The 20,291-nt window shown below is 38.0% G+C and overlaps 1 protein-coding gene across 4 annotated transcripts in view; it reads right to left on the bottom strand.

The window, feature by feature from the left end:
- Positions 1-20,291, bottom strand: part of sema6cb (semaphorin 6Cb) — a 137,187-nt gene that overhangs the window by 31,809 nt on the left and 85,087 nt on the right. For all 4 annotated transcript variants that reach the window (XM_079625123.1, XM_079625125.1, XM_079625126.1 and 1 more), the window contains 10 exons: positions 16,439-16,635; positions 11,975-12,089; positions 11,444-11,501; positions 8,245-8,301; positions 6,867-6,968; positions 2,340-2,430; positions 1,943-2,065; positions 1,781-1,869; positions 938-1,155; positions 635-766 (listed from right to left, as the gene is read on the bottom strand). In XM_079625123.1, the coding sequence (XP_079481249.1) occupies positions 635-766; positions 938-1,155; positions 1,781-1,869; positions 1,943-2,065; positions 2,340-2,430; positions 6,867-6,968; positions 8,245-8,301; positions 11,444-11,501; positions 11,975-12,089; positions 16,439-16,577 (1,124 nt within the window). In that variant the 5' untranslated portion in view covers positions 16,578-16,635. The remainder of the gene's footprint in view (positions 1-634; positions 767-937; positions 1,156-1,780; positions 1,870-1,942; positions 2,066-2,339; positions 2,431-6,866; positions 6,969-8,244; positions 8,302-11,443; positions 11,502-11,974; positions 12,090-16,438; positions 16,636-20,291) is intronic.

Below are 20,291 nucleotides of genomic sequence, written 5' to 3'. Positions count from 1 at the left end.
ACAGCAATACTGCGAAATATTTGATTTTTTTTCTTTTTTAATATCTTTTAAAATGTAATTTATTCCTGTGATGGCAAAGCTGAATTTTCAGCATCATTACTCCAGACTTTAATTTCACAGAATCCTTCAAAAAAACAAAGCTTTGCTACTGAATCATTATATATTATCAGCAACAAGTGGGTAACATTGTTTATTTTAAAGTAATTCATCTCACAGCTTCATTGTTAAGAGAGAGATGCTGATCAGATTCAGGTAATTCACACACACATCTCTCATCTCTCTCTCGATAATAAATTCAAATAAATGCTAATTCATTCATTCATTCGTTATGTTTTTAATCTCTGCTGCTTATAATTGCGGTCTATGTTCTTTCATCATTGAATGTTTACATTAATAGTTAATCGAGAACGTAAAGCAGTATTTACCTAATGGAACACTACTTTAAGACTACTCAATTTTTTAATGTAATATATTTATAATCGATATAAAGGTATTTACAATATCTATATTAGTATTGAAATTTTAAGAAAAAAGAATGATCAACAGCATACTTTTTGCAGAGTTAAAAATGGTTTTGAGAAAGGTGAAATCGACTGATATTGGTGTCAAATGGATTGTTAGTATTGTGACTCACCGGGGTTTGGGCACCACTTCATCAGGAACTGGCGTCCAGGCTGACTCACTGTTTCGCTGCTCCTTAAACTTCCCATTAAACACTTTCTCCATGTCATCCATGTAGAATGCACATACAGCAGAACCGGTGATGCTGAGGAGAGAAAAACTCTGTTTGGTTCCACCTATTTTATCTAAACAAACTCTTAATGCAACAAACAAATCATTCACAAACAGACCAAATGGATTGGAGTGAAAAATATTTAGGGAGTCGTTGAAGTGTGTATGGAAATACTAAATGTGTATTGTGGTGGGACTGTGGTACCTGTTGGCTTGAGTGGTAAAGACACCTAGCACCGCAGGCCTGTGGTTGATCTGCATGACGTTGGTTAATGACTGAAGAACGTCAAAGTAGAAGAACGAATCACCTGGAACTGAACAGTTCAATCGCGCTTTCAGGAAAGAAGTCCAGTACCGCTCTAGAACCCGCGGAGAACCGCCGTTATCATTCTTACACACACGAGCGACTCGAGAGAACACCACCTGGTTTAAGTAAATGAGACATAAAGAATGTAAGGAAGTGTGTGACCTCTTTCAAACCTCTTCACTAGGATTGAAAAAAATAATAATATATATATATATATTTTTTTTTTTTTGATGCACCGATTGAATTTTTTTTGGCCGATTCAGATTTATTTCTGTGACCTGCCAAGACAGGCATTTTGACATCACTTTGTGTGTATTTGACCGTTCACTTCCCATCAGAGTGATGAGAGCAAGAACGGGCAGCTGACGTCATTCCCTGTACCACTGGCAACAAAACAGACCGGCTCGGAATTGGAAAGACGTGAGACTGACCAGCGGGTCACCGGTCCGGGTCGATCAGGCGGAAAATCACCCGATTCCGGTCCCTGGCCGATGAATCGGTGCATCTCTAATGTATATATATATACATATATAAATTGCTTAAAACATGGATAAAAAACAGTCTGAAAAGAATTTAATAAACTTGATTAATGACATATACTCTGACATTAATCTTAATAACTTATGCAACTTTGCTTCAAGCCAATTTATGTTGTTTAAAGGACGTTTACATTTTTTCCTGGAAAACAAGAAAAAGTGATTTAGAAAAAATGATTTTTGCAGTGTACTTGAAGTGTCTGACCTTGCCAAGGGTGGTGTACTCTACTGCGATCTCACTGAGAAAGAAGTAGACGTAGTTCCCATACTCAATGGCATGAAGGAAATGAGGCTCTACATAAACAAAGACACAATTAGAAAAAGAACAGAAATTATAGAGAAAATACCTACATAACAGGTGACCCACCTCTTAGCCATTTTGAGTCGTATTTTACGGTACGCATCACAGGACTGCTTTCTCCTAAACTTCGGTAAATCACTGCATCACTTGCTAGAAAATCCGTCATTGTGGCTGAATAGAAGTCACCGCCTGGGAAGTGAGGTGAGAAATAAGTATTGATAAATCAAAACAACACAAAACCCCACAAAGCAGAGCTCAGTTCAGTTCAGTGTGTATATGGCACAAAGAGAAAATAAGAGACGCGTCTCATCTCCCCCATGTCCCTTTTAAATCTCTCTGCGTCTGTGATCACTGCTGTCTCACTGAGACTTCCTGCACTTTGTAAAATGTCAGTGGAACACTAGTGAGATTATAGGAGATTTCGTGTCTTCCTCCCCAGACGGATGGTGCTCTGCCAGCTCACCGGCAAACAGGCCAACGTTAGACTGGCGGGATTCGAAAGGGCAACGGGCTTGACCGACCACCTCCTCTCCATCCTGCTCCAGAGATGACATCTGACCAGAGAGAGAGAGAAAAAAAGACCTCTTACACACACTGAGCAAATAAAGAACACTTCAAACACAGCACAAAAATTCAAATAGTTGTTTTGGACCATATTGGCTTTCAATGTATTTCAATAACTTTTTTAAACATATTTTTTGTTATGCAGAGAGAAAGTTGTACAGGTTTGGCATGATACGAGGGAGAGTAAATTCTGATCATTTGAATCGATTCAAAATCTTTTGAGAAAGATTAGTGATGCATTGCTAAATCGGTTACAATTTAGTGCATGTTTTGAAAGCTGTTTGGTGGTATTTGCAAAGACTTTTGGGAGCTTGAATTCGGTGTTGTATAAATGTTTGTGGACCAGTGGGTGGTGCGTGTTCAATGGTTGTTTTGTTTTGTTCCTCTTTGGGAACTGTAGGTGTGAACAGTGTGCCAGCTTCTCTTGTTAGTCAGAGGCAGAGCAGAAGCTTCCGACCTGTGGTGTTCACAGAAGAAGAAAAAAACAGCGTGCCAACTGCCTGTGTTGGGTGATGCATACATACATGTGTACAAATCCACAAAGATATTCAACCTGCAGGCCTAGAGATGTCCTCAGAAAGACGGCTGGATTACACACATGCACAAACACATTTAGCAATGCGGCTGAAAGGGTCCTGTGGGCATTCTGGTATTCAGGGTCACATTGTGTGTCATCCCTACCGGATTAACACCTACTGAACCTGCTGAAGCTCACCACTACTTAAACTGCCATGTAGCTCATAGGGATAGAGAAGAATAGAGGGGAATTAAAGCAGGAGTAACATTGGATTGGTTCTGTCAAAGGTTGACCATCTGTACACTTCTGTCCAGGGAAAGCGTGTCTGTTTGTTTTGGAACATTGGAAGAACTAGTAATTCAACCCGAACCTCCATTAGCAAGGACGACTTGAAACATGCACTAAATTGTAAATGATTCAGCAATGCATCACTAATCTTTCTCAAAAGATTTTGGATCGATTCAAATCGATTTCTTAGTGATACATCACTCATTTTGAGGTACATAATGAGATGTTGCAACTATAATTCCTCACCATTAGCATTCCATTAACAAGTGTGTGTCCATCAACAAACTGATGTGTACATTTCCAATTTTTTGCAGCGCACATGTGGGAACTGTGTCAATAACACAGCGCATACATTAGACGAGCACTAAAGTGAATGACATGTAACAAACGTTTGTAAAACAAATCTCGCTCCATCGTTTATTTTTACTTAAAGTAGTAAGAAAGACAGACAATCTGCATTAATAGACACAGTTTTAGGTAATAGTGTCCCACAGCTGCTAATCAGAAGTATTTCAAGTAAGACAGTAATAACGTGAGTTGGCCGGTTAGCCGGAGACCTACACAATGTAGAACACAAAACTACGTATTTTAAACACCCGGTAGAAAATATATACATAAATAATTAGTCATACTTTGGAGCAAGTTGGTCCAAATAAACTGGGTACTGACCCATCTTTCTAAAGCAAGCGTAAAGCAAACTCCGAGATTTGAGAAGCAGTCGTCAGTAAAATGACATTTGAGGGCTGGTCAAGATGTTCGTGGGCGGACAACGTACAACATAGGCGAGCATTGCAAATGTATCCTCTAGTGACGTAGAAGAACCTTAAAGTAGTAGGATACGAATAAATAAAAATAACGACTCGTTTAGGCGGTTCAGAGTCTTTCTTTGGGAGACGATAACTTTATTTATCGTGCACTCTCGACTTTATAACTTTGCAGAACGTTTACAATCACAAACAGCTATATTACACACTGCATTAAAGGAAATATTTGAAAAACCATATAGAGGCAATTTAAAAGGGACCTATTGACCTTTTTCAAAGTCTTGATTTTGTTTTTGGGGTCTACTAGAATAGGTTTTCATGCTTTTTTCACATATTTGACATTGTTGCAGCACCTCTCTTCCCAGTCTGTTAGTAACGCTCCGTTTAGATAGTCACAATGAAATCCCTCCTTCCGAAAAGCGCAATGCGCTCTGATTGGTCGGCTGGACCAATGTGTTGTGTTTGGTCAACCCGCTTCGAGCATGTTTGGTAAATGTCACACCCCTTACCATAACCGCGAGTTTCAACACAATACTAACACAACTCAACCAGGCCTCACCCCTAGTGGCTTCAATTCACCAAAAGACAGGGTATAGCAAACTCTGATGATGACATTCAATTTTACTACAGTCCCACATATTTTCATTAATTCCTGACAGTATCATACACGCTGCTGCAGCAGCCATCTTCAAATATCACAACAAAGCACATCTATTCACACCTTAAATAATCTATTTAAGAGCAGATCATGACTTGTTCAAATATATTTTGAAGCCATTTGACAAACTGAATTGCATGACATTGAAATTCATACAAAGGTAGAATGACAGCAGAGAGAAAAACTACCAAAACGCGGTTGGCATCGTGTCTGTGTGTGTGTGTGTGTGGAGGAATTACATTTAACTTTGTTCATAATGCAGCAAATTAGACAGTTATAGCCAGTTGTTATAAGAATGAACTGAAAGTCCCCTTTAAATCGATTATGTTGTACAGGTGTCGCTTGTTGTCTTTTTCATGTCGTGGCATCTAGCGATACTCGTTTCCTTTTCATTTTATTTATTCAGTCCTTATCTATAGCTACTACATGTTCAGCTAACTTCAAATCTGGCATGAAATGGCAGGATAATAGCGTTGTTTCTGCGCTTGCGTGATGTTGTTTGAGGAAGGTTCACAAAATCAGCCAGACAGCCACAATTGATATGGCAGCAGCCATACCTTGCCATCAGCAATTGGCAACCTGCTTACCCCTTTTTTGTGCATGCCTTGGGCACAAATTATTTAAATGAGAAATATTGTGACATGTACGTTCCCGGAAGAAAACTCAAGACTACAATCGAGGCGTTTCAGGGGGTTCAGAAACAGTGTTTACTGATATAGTGAATACCTCCTTATGGAGTGGACTTTTCAGACCTTTTTCATGCTCAAACAATATTACACACTAAAGAATGTTGAAAATGTAATAATAAGACCTCATAATAAGCATAATAAGACCTCTTTAATAATAATAATACAATTATTAGTGTTTTAAAAACATCAAACGAGCAACAGATGACAGCAAAAGTAATCTGCATGTAACAATATGGGGAAGTGTAATAGTGAGAAAATGGCAAATTGAACTTTTCCAAAAGTCTCATAACTATATATTATAACAATCTCTCCTTAACCTCTCCTTGCACAGTTTTCCAGAAAGTTCTCCACAGCTCGAGCTGTGAGTTGAGAGAGAAGGAATGCGTGAGGAGACGAGGCAGAGGAACTGAGTGACATGATTTGCAAGACATGACATATTGTCCCTCTCCAGGGCTCTAACAGAACATCCCTCTCCTCGGTGAGATGCAGAAAAACGAGACTGTGAGCATGAGAAAATGGAGACAGACTGAGAGAGAAGCGGAGAGGAAGAGGAAAGAGAGGAATATGGAAGGGAGATGCCTTCAGGGCAAGGTGCATAAATCAAGATCTCCAAAGAGCCTCAAATGGAAAAGTTGAGAGCAGAGCCTTATCCGTGAGTTTTGCTGACTCCCTGCTGGCCTCCTCCAGCGTTTAGTCAGATTTACATGCTCTCTGGCAAACAAAAACACACACGCACACACACCGCTCAGGAACAGATCTGCTAATGTTGATGGAAAACCATCAATCGCAGGACAGGCCTGATTCCACATCACTAAACTAGTGATTTGTTGCAGTTTTTTGCAGGCACTGAATACATTTTTTCTTAAGTAGCAAACCCCCCTACTACGATTATGATTGCCTACTACGTAAACTAGAAATTAAAATGTTGTATTCACTATATGGCTATTTTATTAAATGCAATAGCAGCCAATCATCTGAGCGTATTATTCAGTCACCTTAATTGAAGCAGTCACATGACATTTTTGACGCCCATCAGTAAATACACACCAAAAAAAAAAAACATTTATCCACCTCAATTTTTTATGTGCATTTTAATAATTTTATTTGCCTGATTTTATTTATTGATGCTTCCATCCATTTCCCCAAAATAAGTGGATGGAAACCCAGTTAACATGACTAAAATGTGTTAAAATTGCTCATTGCAACTGCAGAAATTGTTTAGTTTAGCCAACAGACAGTGTTGATGGGAGAACGCAGACCTCTCTCACACAAAGAAAAAAAATAATCAGGTTGTAAACAGGTGTGACAGGTTATGAATTTATTTCTGAGAAAGAGCAGGATATATACCTTTTTGAACAGGCCTAATATTCAAATTAATATTAATGCTGACAAATTTAAGTAGATGTGTGTATGTAGACTGTCAATTTTGATTCTTTAAAGAGAAGCTTCAGAATACGCATCTGTAGGAGGAAATAACTGTGTGTGTGTGACAGAAATAGACTCATCATACCTTGTAGTTGCGACAGGTGGGGTTGAACGCATTGGTTCCACATGCAAAGAGAGTTTCATCGTTACGTGGCACCAGCACTTTGATGTAGTTGTAACACTCATCCTATGAAAGACAAGACACTGGCTTTTACTCACACTATATATAACTCCTGAATTACACAAACACACACACACACACACACTGACTCATCCCGAAGCTTACAGCGAGCATCATTACTGACTCCCTTTTTCCCTTCACTTCCACACACAAATTACCATAATCCCTATGCTGAGCTCCAGAATCTGACTCGCTCACTGCAACTCGGTCTTCAACCAACAATGATATTATAAAACCTGTGTGAGTTTACATATCTTCACATATATACAGCCACTTGTGGAGAACCTCTTAGCTTCAGACCATTTACTGACCATCTGATGCATACTGATCACAAATCTGGCAAGTGTCTTCTCGATCTGGCAAACTCTAATCTGTTTGGCTGGCTTGACAACTTTTAGGGATAAGGGCACAGAATTTTTTTAGGGAAGCATTCAATTAAAAATCTGGAGGATAATTATTTTCATGGTGTGCACGATAATTGATAAATGGATAGTAAAATTCTATACCATTTTCTCCAAATAAATTGAAAATAAAACAACAAAATCTAATCAAAAGATTAATTAAAGATTAAAGATTAATTTTAGGTTAGATTAGATTACAACTAAGATGGTCTAGAAGTAAAAATAGAGTAAATTAGAATGCCATATTAAATATTTATTAAATATCTAAATCATCCAATACAGATCCATTTAAAAAAAATCTCTTAAGATAAAATTTTTAATTATTAAAAAATTGCATTAAAAAGAATTAGATTAAATATTTAAATAAAACAATATATTGTCCATTAATACTGATATATTATCAGTATTGATAAACATCCAAAGTTTTTTATGTACCGGTAATTGTTTTTTGTATAAGTCTGTATATTTTGATTTGTTTTTTTGTTATGTCATCAAAATAATACTTAATTTTGTATAGGGAGAAATTCTGACTAGAAACAATCTATACATATTTTTCCAATATTTACTGCAGAACCATTCAAATAGACTGGGCTCTTTTTTTTCTCACTAGTCTATTCCTGTAAGATCTATTTTTTTTTTAAATCCGCCTCAAATCGGCATAAAACTACAAAATAAAATGTGGATGTGTCAGTCAGATGTTGTCTTCCTGTCTATGTTCTTCCTGTTCTTTTTCAGAATAAGCTGCATTGTGTACCAGACCTGCCGTTTAGATGAAGGTCTGTCTATGCCCGACTAATAAACACTAAATGCAACAGTTGCTGACTTCTATCACACAATTACATGGAGAAAGAGAAGGAGAAATAAAAGAGTTGTGTACTCACGCTGTTTTTCCCCCTGACTGTGCATTTCTCCACATCCTTTGTCTTCCATGTCAGTTTCTGCCACACAAACAAACAAAGAATCACAGGCTCATCGCCATTCACAACAGCTGCAATGGGAAAATCTCATTTACTTGAATAAGCATCACACATAATAAACAAAAAAAGGAGCAAAGAGAGAGAGAGAGAGACAAGCAGGACTTGAGCAACAGAAGGAAAAGAGAGATCCCTCAGGTTGTTAACAATTTGAGTGTGTATGTGTGTGTGGGTGCTTGCTCGTGTCATTAGGTCAGGCTGTATTTCAGAGATTTACTGGGCCGCCACATGTCTGCCCACCCATCAGGAACAGCAGGCAATCAACACCCACACACACATAGCATGACAAGCTAAAAACAACACTCTCACTAACACAACTATTTGCTGCAGTGACATCTTACTCTCAACAGTTAAGATAATAATGTCAGCGAGACCCAAAGGACAAAAGAAAAATAGAAAGAGTGAGTGATCTATCCATAAGCAGATTGCTTCATCAACATTATTACATTTGATATGACTGCTGTTAGCAATAACAACGCATAATGGAAAAACAGGATTTCCTTTGCGATTTAAAATAGCAAAAATAATAAGTCTAACTAAATAACTAACGTTCAGAACTCAAAACTGCCTCCTCAGCCTATGTAACTACAAAAATGGGTCTTTCTAGGGGGAAAAAAACAGCCACTTCCCTTCAATAAAGTATAAAAATTGATTCTTAAACACCTTAAGATGCAAACTTTCAATAAAAATAGGATTTTGTTCTTTACTTAAAAAAAAGTTAAAGAAGATGCTTAACTTTGAGAAATGTAGATCACGAAACTCAGGAGGTCATGCTAAATAGTATATGAATGATTTTATTTTCTATTCATTTTATATGAGGCCTGTGATTCACTATTATGAAAAATGTGTAAATGGGACATCTAAATACAGTTTAAAACCAGATTTTATATTTTCGTTTTTAGAAATAAATACTAAATAAAACAAACTGACGACAGAGTTGTGGGACATTTAAATCCCACTTCAAACAAGTTTCAATGCCATACAACACTCCTACCGTGGCCTCCAACTGCTCTTGAATGCTAGTAAGACTAAATGCATGCTTTTCATTCGAACGTTGCCCGCACCCGCCCACCAGACTATCATCACTACTCTCGACGGGTCTGACTTACATAGGTGTCTGGTTAGACTGTAAACTCAACTTCCAGACTCAAATTAATCTCCAATCCAAAATTAAATCTAGACTCGGCTTCCTATTTCACAACAAAGCCTCACTTCACTCATGCAGCCAAACATGCCCTTGTAAAACTTACCATCCTACCGATCCTTGACTTCGGCGATGTCATTTACAAAATAGCCTCCAACACTCTACTGAGCAAATTGGATGTAGTCTATCAAAATGCCATCCGTTTTGTTACCAAAGCCCCATATACTACCCACCACTGTGACCTGTATCCTCTCGTTGGCTGGCCCTTACTACATATTTGTCGCCAAACCCATTGGCTCCAGGTCATCTATAAGTCTCTATTAGGTAAATCCCCGCCTTATCTCAGCTCGCTGGTCTCCATAGCAACATCCACCCGTAGCATGAGCACCAGCAGGTATATTTCACTGGCCACCCCCAAAGCCAACACCTCCTTTGGCCGCCATTCCTTCCAGTTCTCCAATGACTGGAACAAATTGCAAAAACCCTTTTAGCTAGAGTTTCCCATCTCCCTCACTAACTTTAAGCATCAGCTATCAAATCTGCTTATCGATAACTCCACCTGTATATAGCCCTTCTGTAAATAGCCCACCCTACTACCTCATCCCCATATTATTATTATTTTTACTTCCGCTCATGTTGCACTCCAGTATTTCTACTTGCACATTCCATCATTCCAGTGTTTATGCTAATCTGTCATTTATTTCGCCACTATGGCCTATTTACTGTCTATCTTCCTAACCTTACTGCATTTTGCAATACATTTGCACTGAATATAGATTTTCTATTGTGTTATTGACTGTACGTTTGTTTATTTCCCATGTGTAACTGTGTTGTTGTTTTTGTCGCACTACTTTGTCTTGGCCAGATCGTAGTTGTAAATGAGAACTTGTTCTCAACTGATCTACCAGGTTAAATAAAGGTAAATATATAAAAATATATATATTGTTTTGGTTATTTTGCCATTAATTAGCAAATTTTTACAGTTAGTAATTTTATGATCCAAATTATGATATTGCTGTATAATCTTTAATGGCATGATACAGTCGAGAAGGTCAGGAGCTATAATTTGGAGCAGGCCAAAATAACAACTTAAAAAAATATTTGTTTTTGCCTTTTTTAAGATAGGATAGTAGAGTAGACAGAAAGTCAAGTGGGAGAGAGAGGGGGACGGGATGGGCAAAGGTCCGTGAGCCAGGACTCGCCTAAAGCGCAACATGTCGGAGTGCTGCCAATGAGTGTATTGGCCCCAACCAAAATACCAATTTTAACTGGAGGATGCAGACATTTGATGTGTTTAAAAATAGCTAGTTATGCATCTAATTATTGTTATAAACTATTAATTATTGTTATATAATATTGTTGTAATTATTGTATTTGTTATATGAAATTGCATCGAAAAAATAAAAAAAATCATGAAGCACAAAAAGAAGCATATTTGTTGAAAGTCTAGACTCTACAGCAATAGTCTACAGCAGTGTGCTACACATTTCAGTACAGGTTGTTTTGTGAACCACTCATTATATAGGCCTGAAAATAGTTGTTTCAGTAAATGTTGTAACTCATTTCCCATGCAATGAGCTAAGCCAATCATAATAAAGGTCATTAGCATAAAGATCCCTACAGAATGTACAGAAGCATAAACAGCCTTTTTAATTCCAAGTGTCACACTGAGGGTGGAAAATGGTCGTGCAAAACTAAATTACGGCTGTTTTTTGTGTTAGAGACCTTGACTAACATTTCAAGTGGACCTCAGGGAAAAATAGACATAAGAGTGTAGAATATGCGTTCTTTAAAGCCCCCATAAAGAGAATTGCTCATTTGAAAAATGGGATTTCTAAATGGCCCTTCCCCAAAGACGAATAAAAGTGAATATTCTACTTTACGCACTCACATCACTGATCTTAGAGAAAGAAAAACATTAGAGATGACTGAAACAGAAAGTTGAGAAAAAGGTGAGCTTACCTGTTGGGGGACGATACGCTCCGTTGAAGCGCTGAGATTAATGGCAAAAACGTGATCTCTACAGAGACACACAGAGAGAGAGAGAGAGAGAGATAAAGAAATGCCAATATTCTCATCAAGTGTTTAAGCAACTGAGATTATTTTTGCCATTTCTTTCAATAAGTAACAATACAGTGCCAATAACACCTTGAGCTGAATTGAAGAGGGCAGAGGACAGCAAAAACGAGAGTGAGAGAGCATGAGTGATGAAGAGACAGACAGGGATGAAATGGAAGGGGTGAAAGAGGTGTCAGAGAGCGAGCGAACATCCATCTGTCTGCAATCTAGGTCTGAATGAGACTGATTGGCCCAATCACACGACCCTTATCATTAGTGTGTGGGTCTTATCGCTGCAGGCGTCTGGAGAAACAGCACTGGAGTGTACGGATCCAGAGGTCTGGAATTCCCAGTCGATGTTGCATCTTTTGAAATGTGTGTGCAGCGGTGGTGTTCTGTGCAGTGTGAGCGTGTGATTGAACTGACACGACATACCTTGCAGCAATGTAGACCATGTGGTTAATCCGCAGCATCCTCTGAAAATCCAGCCCCAGTCTGGCGGTGTCGTTATCTGACACGTTCCCCTGGAAACTGGGGTACAGGTAGGTGTCTTCAAGATAGGGAAGAGAAAAGACGGAGTTAAAATCAACTAGAAATTGTCACGGTCTACCATCTTGGTGTCACAGCAGCACCTGAAGGATTATTCTTATTTTCACACCAACTTTTTCAAATTAAGTGTAACTTGTTTACAGTATGCAATATGAACTCCTCTTGTATAGTCCTTAAGTAAGCCTTTTCACAAAAATGTCAGAAGCAACAATATCAATATTCACATTCCTCCCCCTCCTCAAAAAGTTGAGGAAAAACATCATTGAAATAATAGAAATTTACATCAGAAGACTTTTTAAATTCATCAATAAATGTGTAATATATCAGATTAATTTATATCCATCAAAAGGTGCATCAATTTTTGGTCAAGATCGGTAACACTTTACAATAACTGCACGCTACTCATCATTAGTCAAGGATCAGTAAACAGTTAATTCATAATTTATAAAGCATTAATAGACATTAACAAGCAGTTTACAAATACAGCTATAAATGATGTATTCTTAATTTATAATATATCTATAATATGTTTAATAATTGTATTTTTATACTTTATTAATTATCAATTTAACATTTCTAAATGAAGTATTGCATTATTTACAAACCAGTTATTTAGGAGTTGTCAGTGATTCATAAGATCACTTAGAAAGTGTAAGTAAATGATTAATAAACTATTTAAATGTACATTTAAATAGTTCAACGGGTACATTCAAGGGGCAGTATAGACAACACCAAAGTCTTTCAATGAAATAAAGGTCTGCCAATTCATGTGTGAAAATGATTCTTCATGCTCCCTTCCCAACCATTCTTTCCCAATTTGAGCCTGATGAATCTTGGCATTGTAATCCTTGAATATGACCATGATGTCTCTTCCTACATGGTTGTTTAAGAAATGAAAATCTACACACTCCATCAATTAGGGTTAGACGAACTGTTGCCAAACATTTAACATGCTAGAAACAAAATAATCATTGCAATAATGTCTTAAGCATTTGCTTATTTAAATTCAAACAGCGACCTTTTTTTTGGCCTTCCCACACCAAAAACTTCAATGTTATAGTGACTCATATCACAGATCTCATTTTGATGTGAGCAATTATGATGTGTAAGTGTCTTTACACTCAGAAATATAATTAGCTAATTAATCTCATTAACACTTAAAAAGATTGTTTCTGCACAATGTCAAAGATGAGTCACAAGTCACTTTTGGCATGCTCTACTTTCAGAGGCCGAGTGGGTTGCGCAACATTTTCAGACCCGCAGAGGCGTCCGCAATGACCTGCAGGGACCTTTAATTTGCAGGTCTGCTTGGGAACTGTGCACTGCACCAAAGTAGCAGACACAGGGTTGCAAACATGACCTTGGGGTGGAAAGAAAATCTGGACGTTTTAATGATTCCTGTTAAGTTACTCAGCGATTATAAAACTGGTTATTGTTAAGAGTTTCTCCTGAGCTTGGCAGACCACAGGTGGCCGCCACAGGAACCAAAGCTCGCTCTGATGTTCAGGAGCTACAGTAAACAAACAGGCAAGGGTTAAATTGGAGCAGAAACTTCACTCTTTTCTCAAAGACACTGACTGGGTAAACACCATCATTTGATCTCGGCAGGATCATCCCTCAAGAAAGATCACCTAGAGTGTCTGCATCTCAACATAGAGCCAGAGCCAATGAACCAGTGATGCGAGAAAGAAACTGCAACTGAAAATCACTGCATGAGAATAAATATTCTAAAATTCTCAGCTTCAATCTTCAAAGTAATTTAAGACTATTCAACCAAACTGAAGTTCTAAATTTTAAAGGATAGGGTCTAAACTTAGACTTTAAAATGCTGAGCATATCATATAACCGTAACGGTTACAAAGAAAAACTGAGTGACTTACACTAATCAACCGAGGATCAAACACTGCAATACTTTCAAGTTGTTCTGAACACAACAAACACCCGCAGAAACATACGCCTCCATGCTAGGAGATGCATGACAAATGAAAAGAATGTGTTCTACATCAAAATATCAAATAAGTTTGATACAGTATGTCATACACTACACTTTATTGGGGAGAAATCTGTCAACTAACAACTAACTGCCCAAACTCTGCAGACTGGTGCTGACTTTCAACAACTAGCATCAACTCCACCCAACTACAAACTGGAACAAATATCTGGAGAGTGTAGCCTTATGGCAATATCACGCATCCAGTGAATGGGATTGAAGGCTAACAGGTCTAATATATATTTTCAATCTGCTAAAGCCGGGGACACACTTAATGACCGTAAGGCCGATTATGAATGTAATTTGATGACTGATCATGCCCAAACGTGCCGAGTCAGAGACAGTTGCGTTCAGTCAGTGTTTAAAATCTGCTCCAGTTATAGGAAACAGTCTGTAAGTGTGTTCAGTTCAGTCTTAGAATGTTTCAGCTAGTTGTTAGGTGTGTCCCCGGCTTGAGTCTCACAAACTGTCTGGATGAACAAATAACAAGAACAAATATCAGAACAAATATTCCGTTACTGGTCTGGCTGTGGGTGAGTAAATGAACAGCAAATGTTCATTTTTGGGTGAACTATCCCTTTAAGTACATATCAAAGATGATCACACTGGATGACATGCGAAACAACTAGTCCACTGTGGTTCTAATCATATAACATGGATTTTGATAATCAACAAAGATGCCATTTTCTGTTAAAGCTTGTTAAGATGCAACTTCTTTTACCCGTAATGTGTGGACTGCACCAAGACTGCAGGGCTATGGGGGAGATAGACGCACCATCAAAGGTATCATATGCACCAACTGCAATAACAACTAGTTTACAATTCGCTTCTGAGCAATGACAATTACATTCAACAATTACATTTACTCCTGAAAATTAAAATGACAATTGCTATTAAATTATACCTTAAATGTGTCATGTGTAAAGAAGCAAACTGAGCAACTAGTTAATGCAGTGAGGCCACTTGCTGACAGCTCCTCAGAGCTGCTGTGCTAGAAAATCACAGAAATTGAGGTACCTGTCTTGACTCATTTGCATATTTTGATATGGTCTCTCTGCACCGCAGTTGCTCCCACCAGCCCTCTGCTCCACAAGAAACCCATATATTACAGTCCAAACATCTTAACAAGAATAAACAAAACACTGGTTGTTCGAGTTGGTTGCATATAGTAGTTTTCACTCCCATAAATTAATTTTATGTGAACAGGATTTTTCACTCAGAAGAGGAGTGACAACCGTATTTAGCTACAGTGTGAACGTAGTCACACTCATCTAATGGGTTTAAAGGTTACAATGTGTAGAAGCTCTAGCACAAAGCAAAGTCTCAGGATGTAAAACCACACACACAGGTGGAAATGGTTGATAAATGGGTCTCATTACTTGTGTGATGTTCTTTTTGGAGAGCTCTATTAGCCCAGCTATCTGTACACCAATGGCCCTAAGGCTCAGTATATGTTTTTGAATCCAGCTCTCTCAAATGTGGTCCACTCATTTCAGGAGAACAAAAGGCCCCGCAGAGATTTTGTATCTGCTCAAACATGATCCCCCCCCCCCCCCCATCCCCCCATTTCTCCAAGTTTTTCAAGCCAACATTCAAAGTTTGTATTAACAAATGTTGATTTTCTAGTTTAAAATTATATTTGTATGAATTTGATATTCAATTAAATGAGAGCACAACCCTGCCACTAAACCACGCTTCCAACTTATTCAATGTAAAAAATTATACTTTTTGGTTTCCTTAAGAGTTATGAAGAATATAGTGCTGGATGGTATAGACTGCATAAAAATGGATTGTCCGCAAAATATAAACATAAAACAGTAAACACTTCTATCACACCTCATTTTGCAATTGAGCCGGCCTCTCCACACCCTACTGTTTGCTACACAGCCAAGACTGAGGAGTTTTTATTTGCCAATTAGTAACAACTTCACAGCAGCTCTGAGTGAAGCCAGTCTCTCAGACCCAATAGGTTTGGAAGCTGGGGAGTAGCATGGGGTGGAAAACCGGGATGGGGTAGATTAGGGCTGGGAACGGGAAGGTGGAGTGAGGATGGACTTGGCAGCAATGGCAGCTGATATATTTATTTGGCGTGTGAAATGCTTCACGTCTGCCAAGATCTGATTGCTTGGCAGGCTGTTTACTTTTAAACTCTGGGTACGGTTTAATGCGCCTATTGCTATATATCATGCAAGATAAAGCATTTGTAATTCCAAATGTCATGATTGAATTATAAAGATATGAAAAAAAACCTGAGATTTGTACACTTTGTATGCCTGAAGTTAAAAACAGATCAGTGAAATAACATCACTTTTATCTCAGGAACTGCAGTGCTAACTGGTGTTTCATATTATCATACTTACGTTCACTACCAACAGTGCTGATAGGCTCCAGGTCCTGAGGAAAGGGCGTTGCACCATGGCACAGATGCTTTAGGCAGGTGAGGGTGAGCATGAGGGTCAAGGCCAAGAGGGGCCGCGACCCCAAAATCACCAACCTCATTTCAGCTACAGCATAGAAGTCAGCCACACAGCATGACCCAGAGTAGATCGAACACCACCTGAAAAGACAAGAAAGAGGACGATGACGACAATTGCCGTTTTAAAAAATGGTCACTGCAAAGATCGCTTTGAATACTTCTACTTGACTGAACAACATGTACATGTGACTGAATGATTGTTAAAGTCATTGGCATGTCATCCCAAATCTATATGACTTCTATAGAACACAAAATGAGAAACTTTCATAATTGCGCTTTTACATCCATTTACAATGAATGGGGATCGAGGCTTTCAAGCATCAGAAAGTACTGCATTAAATGGTTCATACAACTTCAGAAGACTAATGCAGCACATGATGAGTCATATGCACTGCACACTTTTAGGATACTGTCGTGGCTATTTTGCTGCTTTTTTTTAAGCTTGAAAGCATCGCCATGCAGACTAACTGCCCGGAAAATATATAGCAACTAGCGTAATTTTCCTTTCTGGGCAGATGGGTTGTCAACAGGGTGAGTAAATAATGACTGATTTTTCACTTTTAACTATCTCTTTAATGCAATTTAATATTCAAGCATCATACAGTCACACCGAGCTTGATAGTGACAGCATAGCTCTTATTAACGTAATAATGGAGAAACAGAGCTCGAGAAAGAAAGAGAGATGGATTGAGTGTGCAAAAGCACAATAGGTTATATTATAAGGGCCCCAGCCTGGGGGACACCTGGCTCATTGACTCCAACTGTACAGTCTTTCACAGGTGACTTAACTCAATTAACCGCAAAGGCTGCTGGGATGCGGTCTCAGTCTGTCAGCTTTTACACAAGGCCAACAGGGATGGATCAAAAACTTATTTTCAGGACAATGGAAAAAGTGAAAATCTTCTGCCAAAGAGTTCTATTGAAAATAGGCTGAATTATTAATGACTGCTTTGAGTGTTTGTATTAGATTCATTATGGACTGAGATACTGACATTAATGAGTTTGGCATCAGGTTATTATACATGATACAATGGGCAAAAGGAGAATGGACTGTCCTCCCGTACAGTGGTTCTCAACTGGTATTGCTTTAGGATGCAGATTTTACATTGGAAATCAAGTGTGACCCATTACAAATTTAAACGTAATTTTTTTTTACTTAAAAGCAAATATTGAAATGTATTAATTAATATAACCAGAAACCCCATTGGTCTAAAAATATGCACAATTATTAACATGAAAATGCACAATTCTGAATTCTAAATCTCTTATATTTAGATTTTTTTGATAAGTTGGCTTATACCAAGTGACATGAATATGTGCCAATATGCACAGCCTCTGACTTCAACATTAAAATATGAAACATTTTCTCCTCCTTTTAGAAGCAGATAAATCAGTTTATTTTTCCATTATAATTACGCATGATTAAATGATTATTTTTATTATTTGTTTTTCCCTCCTGACTGTGATCAGAAAATACAAGTGACTTATTTCTGGTTTGCAACCCATCAGTTTAGAAACACTGCTGTATTTTGGATCAGCAACTCAAACAAACATCTTACTTTAATACTGATCAGGCTTCATATAAGTGCTAATCACCTCATGTGCCCACACAGATACACTCTGTCAGGGCTATATAATGGGACATTATGTCTGATGGATTAGCTATACTTAGAGAACTGAGTACAGGGACAGGGCGGTAAGCTCCTAATGGAGCATATACACACACACACTCTTCTAGAACTAATACAGCACAAAATGTGAGACATCATCTTCCCCAGACTGAAGCTGAAAGGATCATGGGGTCTTTTTCATATGGACACAAACAAACAAGACATCATGATAAGATAAGCACAAACTATACCATCTGGATGTCTTATGACTGCAAAACCAAAGCAAAAAGCTGTGTTGCTTTTCAAGGAATCGATGATGGGGAGATCATGTGAAAACTGATGAATACAAGAGCAGAGGGAAAAGAAAAAAGAAGAAGAAGAGGAAAAAAAGTATATCTTTTTGCTTAACAAATTATGTCCAAATCCATCCCACCACCCTAATTATGGATTAACTACTGATGAAAAGAAAGTCAGATTGCTTAGAAAAGTACCAGCACACCTCACCTAAACAAGCCACATGATTTGATGTACCATTCATGCCGTAGCATGGTGTGAGAATAAATTACACACCAAAGTTTAATACTGTCACGATGAAATGTGATGTCTAAGTATAACAGATAGAAAAAATAAATTTAGGGAGTTGACTTGCTTATATCCATCGGTTGTTGATTAGAGGCAGATCTGAACGCAAGCTTGCAGTGATTGTAAGAAAGGGGCGGGGTTTACGCAAAAAAAATGCATGAGTGAACTGTTAACAATAACACCAATAACATGCATACAAAAAAAGAAAACATTTTTATTTCATGTCGACTAAGATTTAAAAAAAAAAAATCAAAGATATTAAAAAACCTCAAAGGAATTAGGTCAAATTAATCAAAGTCTCATCCTGATATTTTTTTTAATATTAAGATGTCCCTTTCACTCAAGGCGAAGCACTCTTTAGAGAACCAAAGTTTGAGACCTCAGCGGCGTTGAGTAGATAAGACAAGACAGCCCATTTCTCCAAGTTGCTCTCTCTGCTGCCATTAATATATGCTGCAAATGGCATCTCAATCAGCACTCAAGGCTGATGTGAACACTGATAGGGCTGGGAAACCAGTGAACGTGTCCCTCAATTAATTAAATGACCTAAATGGATTTGGACTTAATTACTTCCCCTCAGCTCACTCTCTCTGTCTCTGTAAAGCTCTGCAAATCACAGCCAGGCTAAAACAAATGCAGGTTCCAACAACGGTTTACAAGTCTTGGCACAATGATTCTCAAAGTCGGTCGAGATGTTTTCAGCCAAGTTTCAAGGCAGAATCGCGAGAATCATTCACAGAGGGGCAATCACCCCATTATGTAAAACTTCTGCTATTTAGTTGACTGTATACTAAATGCTAATCAATAACATTGACATTTATGGTACGCCAACCTGACATTTGCTAAAGGATCTTTAGCCACAGAGAGCAGTAGTTGGGTAGAAAATATCTCAAAGGAATATTCTCTTTCTCTTTGCAAACATATATAATATGCACCCTAACCATAATCCTCAACCAAAGACACTGATCTATAGATTCTAGTTCAATATCAGAACAGATACTTGGTTTACAAAGTCAAGTTCCTCATTGAGCTATATTAAAATATAAGGATACTTTGGTAGGCTTTAAAGTATAATTAAAAAAATACTATTAATGGAAATGGATTGGTACGTAGCACACAGTTGAGTATAAAGCCAAATCCGTTTAAATCAGACCATGTGATCGCAATATTTTACCGATTAATGGTGCAGCTCTATACCGACCCCCAATGTTTGAATGGTAGAGCATACATAACCCTATCAGTTCCACAGAAGAAAGTCCGTCATACAATTTTCTAAAGACATGAGGGTTCATTATTTGACTTTTTTTTTTTTTTTTCGGTAAACTATCCCTTTAAATCACACCCTTTATATGAGACCAAATCACACAGCTCTCCTACTTAAACCACATACCAAAATATATTTATTATTTTGTAAAAAAAACAAAAAAACATGACCATACAAACCCATACAGAGTCCACCAAGAAGTTTACCCCCCTTTTCTAGGCAGGTGGCACACACAAATGGGTGTGCGTGTTTGCAAACTGTTCGCATCTCTCTTGCTCTTC

Source organism: Phoxinus phoxinus, assembly GCF_949152265.1.
Source record: "Phoxinus phoxinus genome assembly, chromosome: 10".
In the NCBI taxonomy this organism is placed as follows: domain Eukaryota; kingdom Metazoa; phylum Chordata; class Actinopteri; order Cypriniformes; family Leuciscidae; genus Phoxinus; species Phoxinus phoxinus.
Note: the sequence above shows the minus strand (reverse complement) of the source record. Positions and strands in the feature narration are given on the sequence as shown.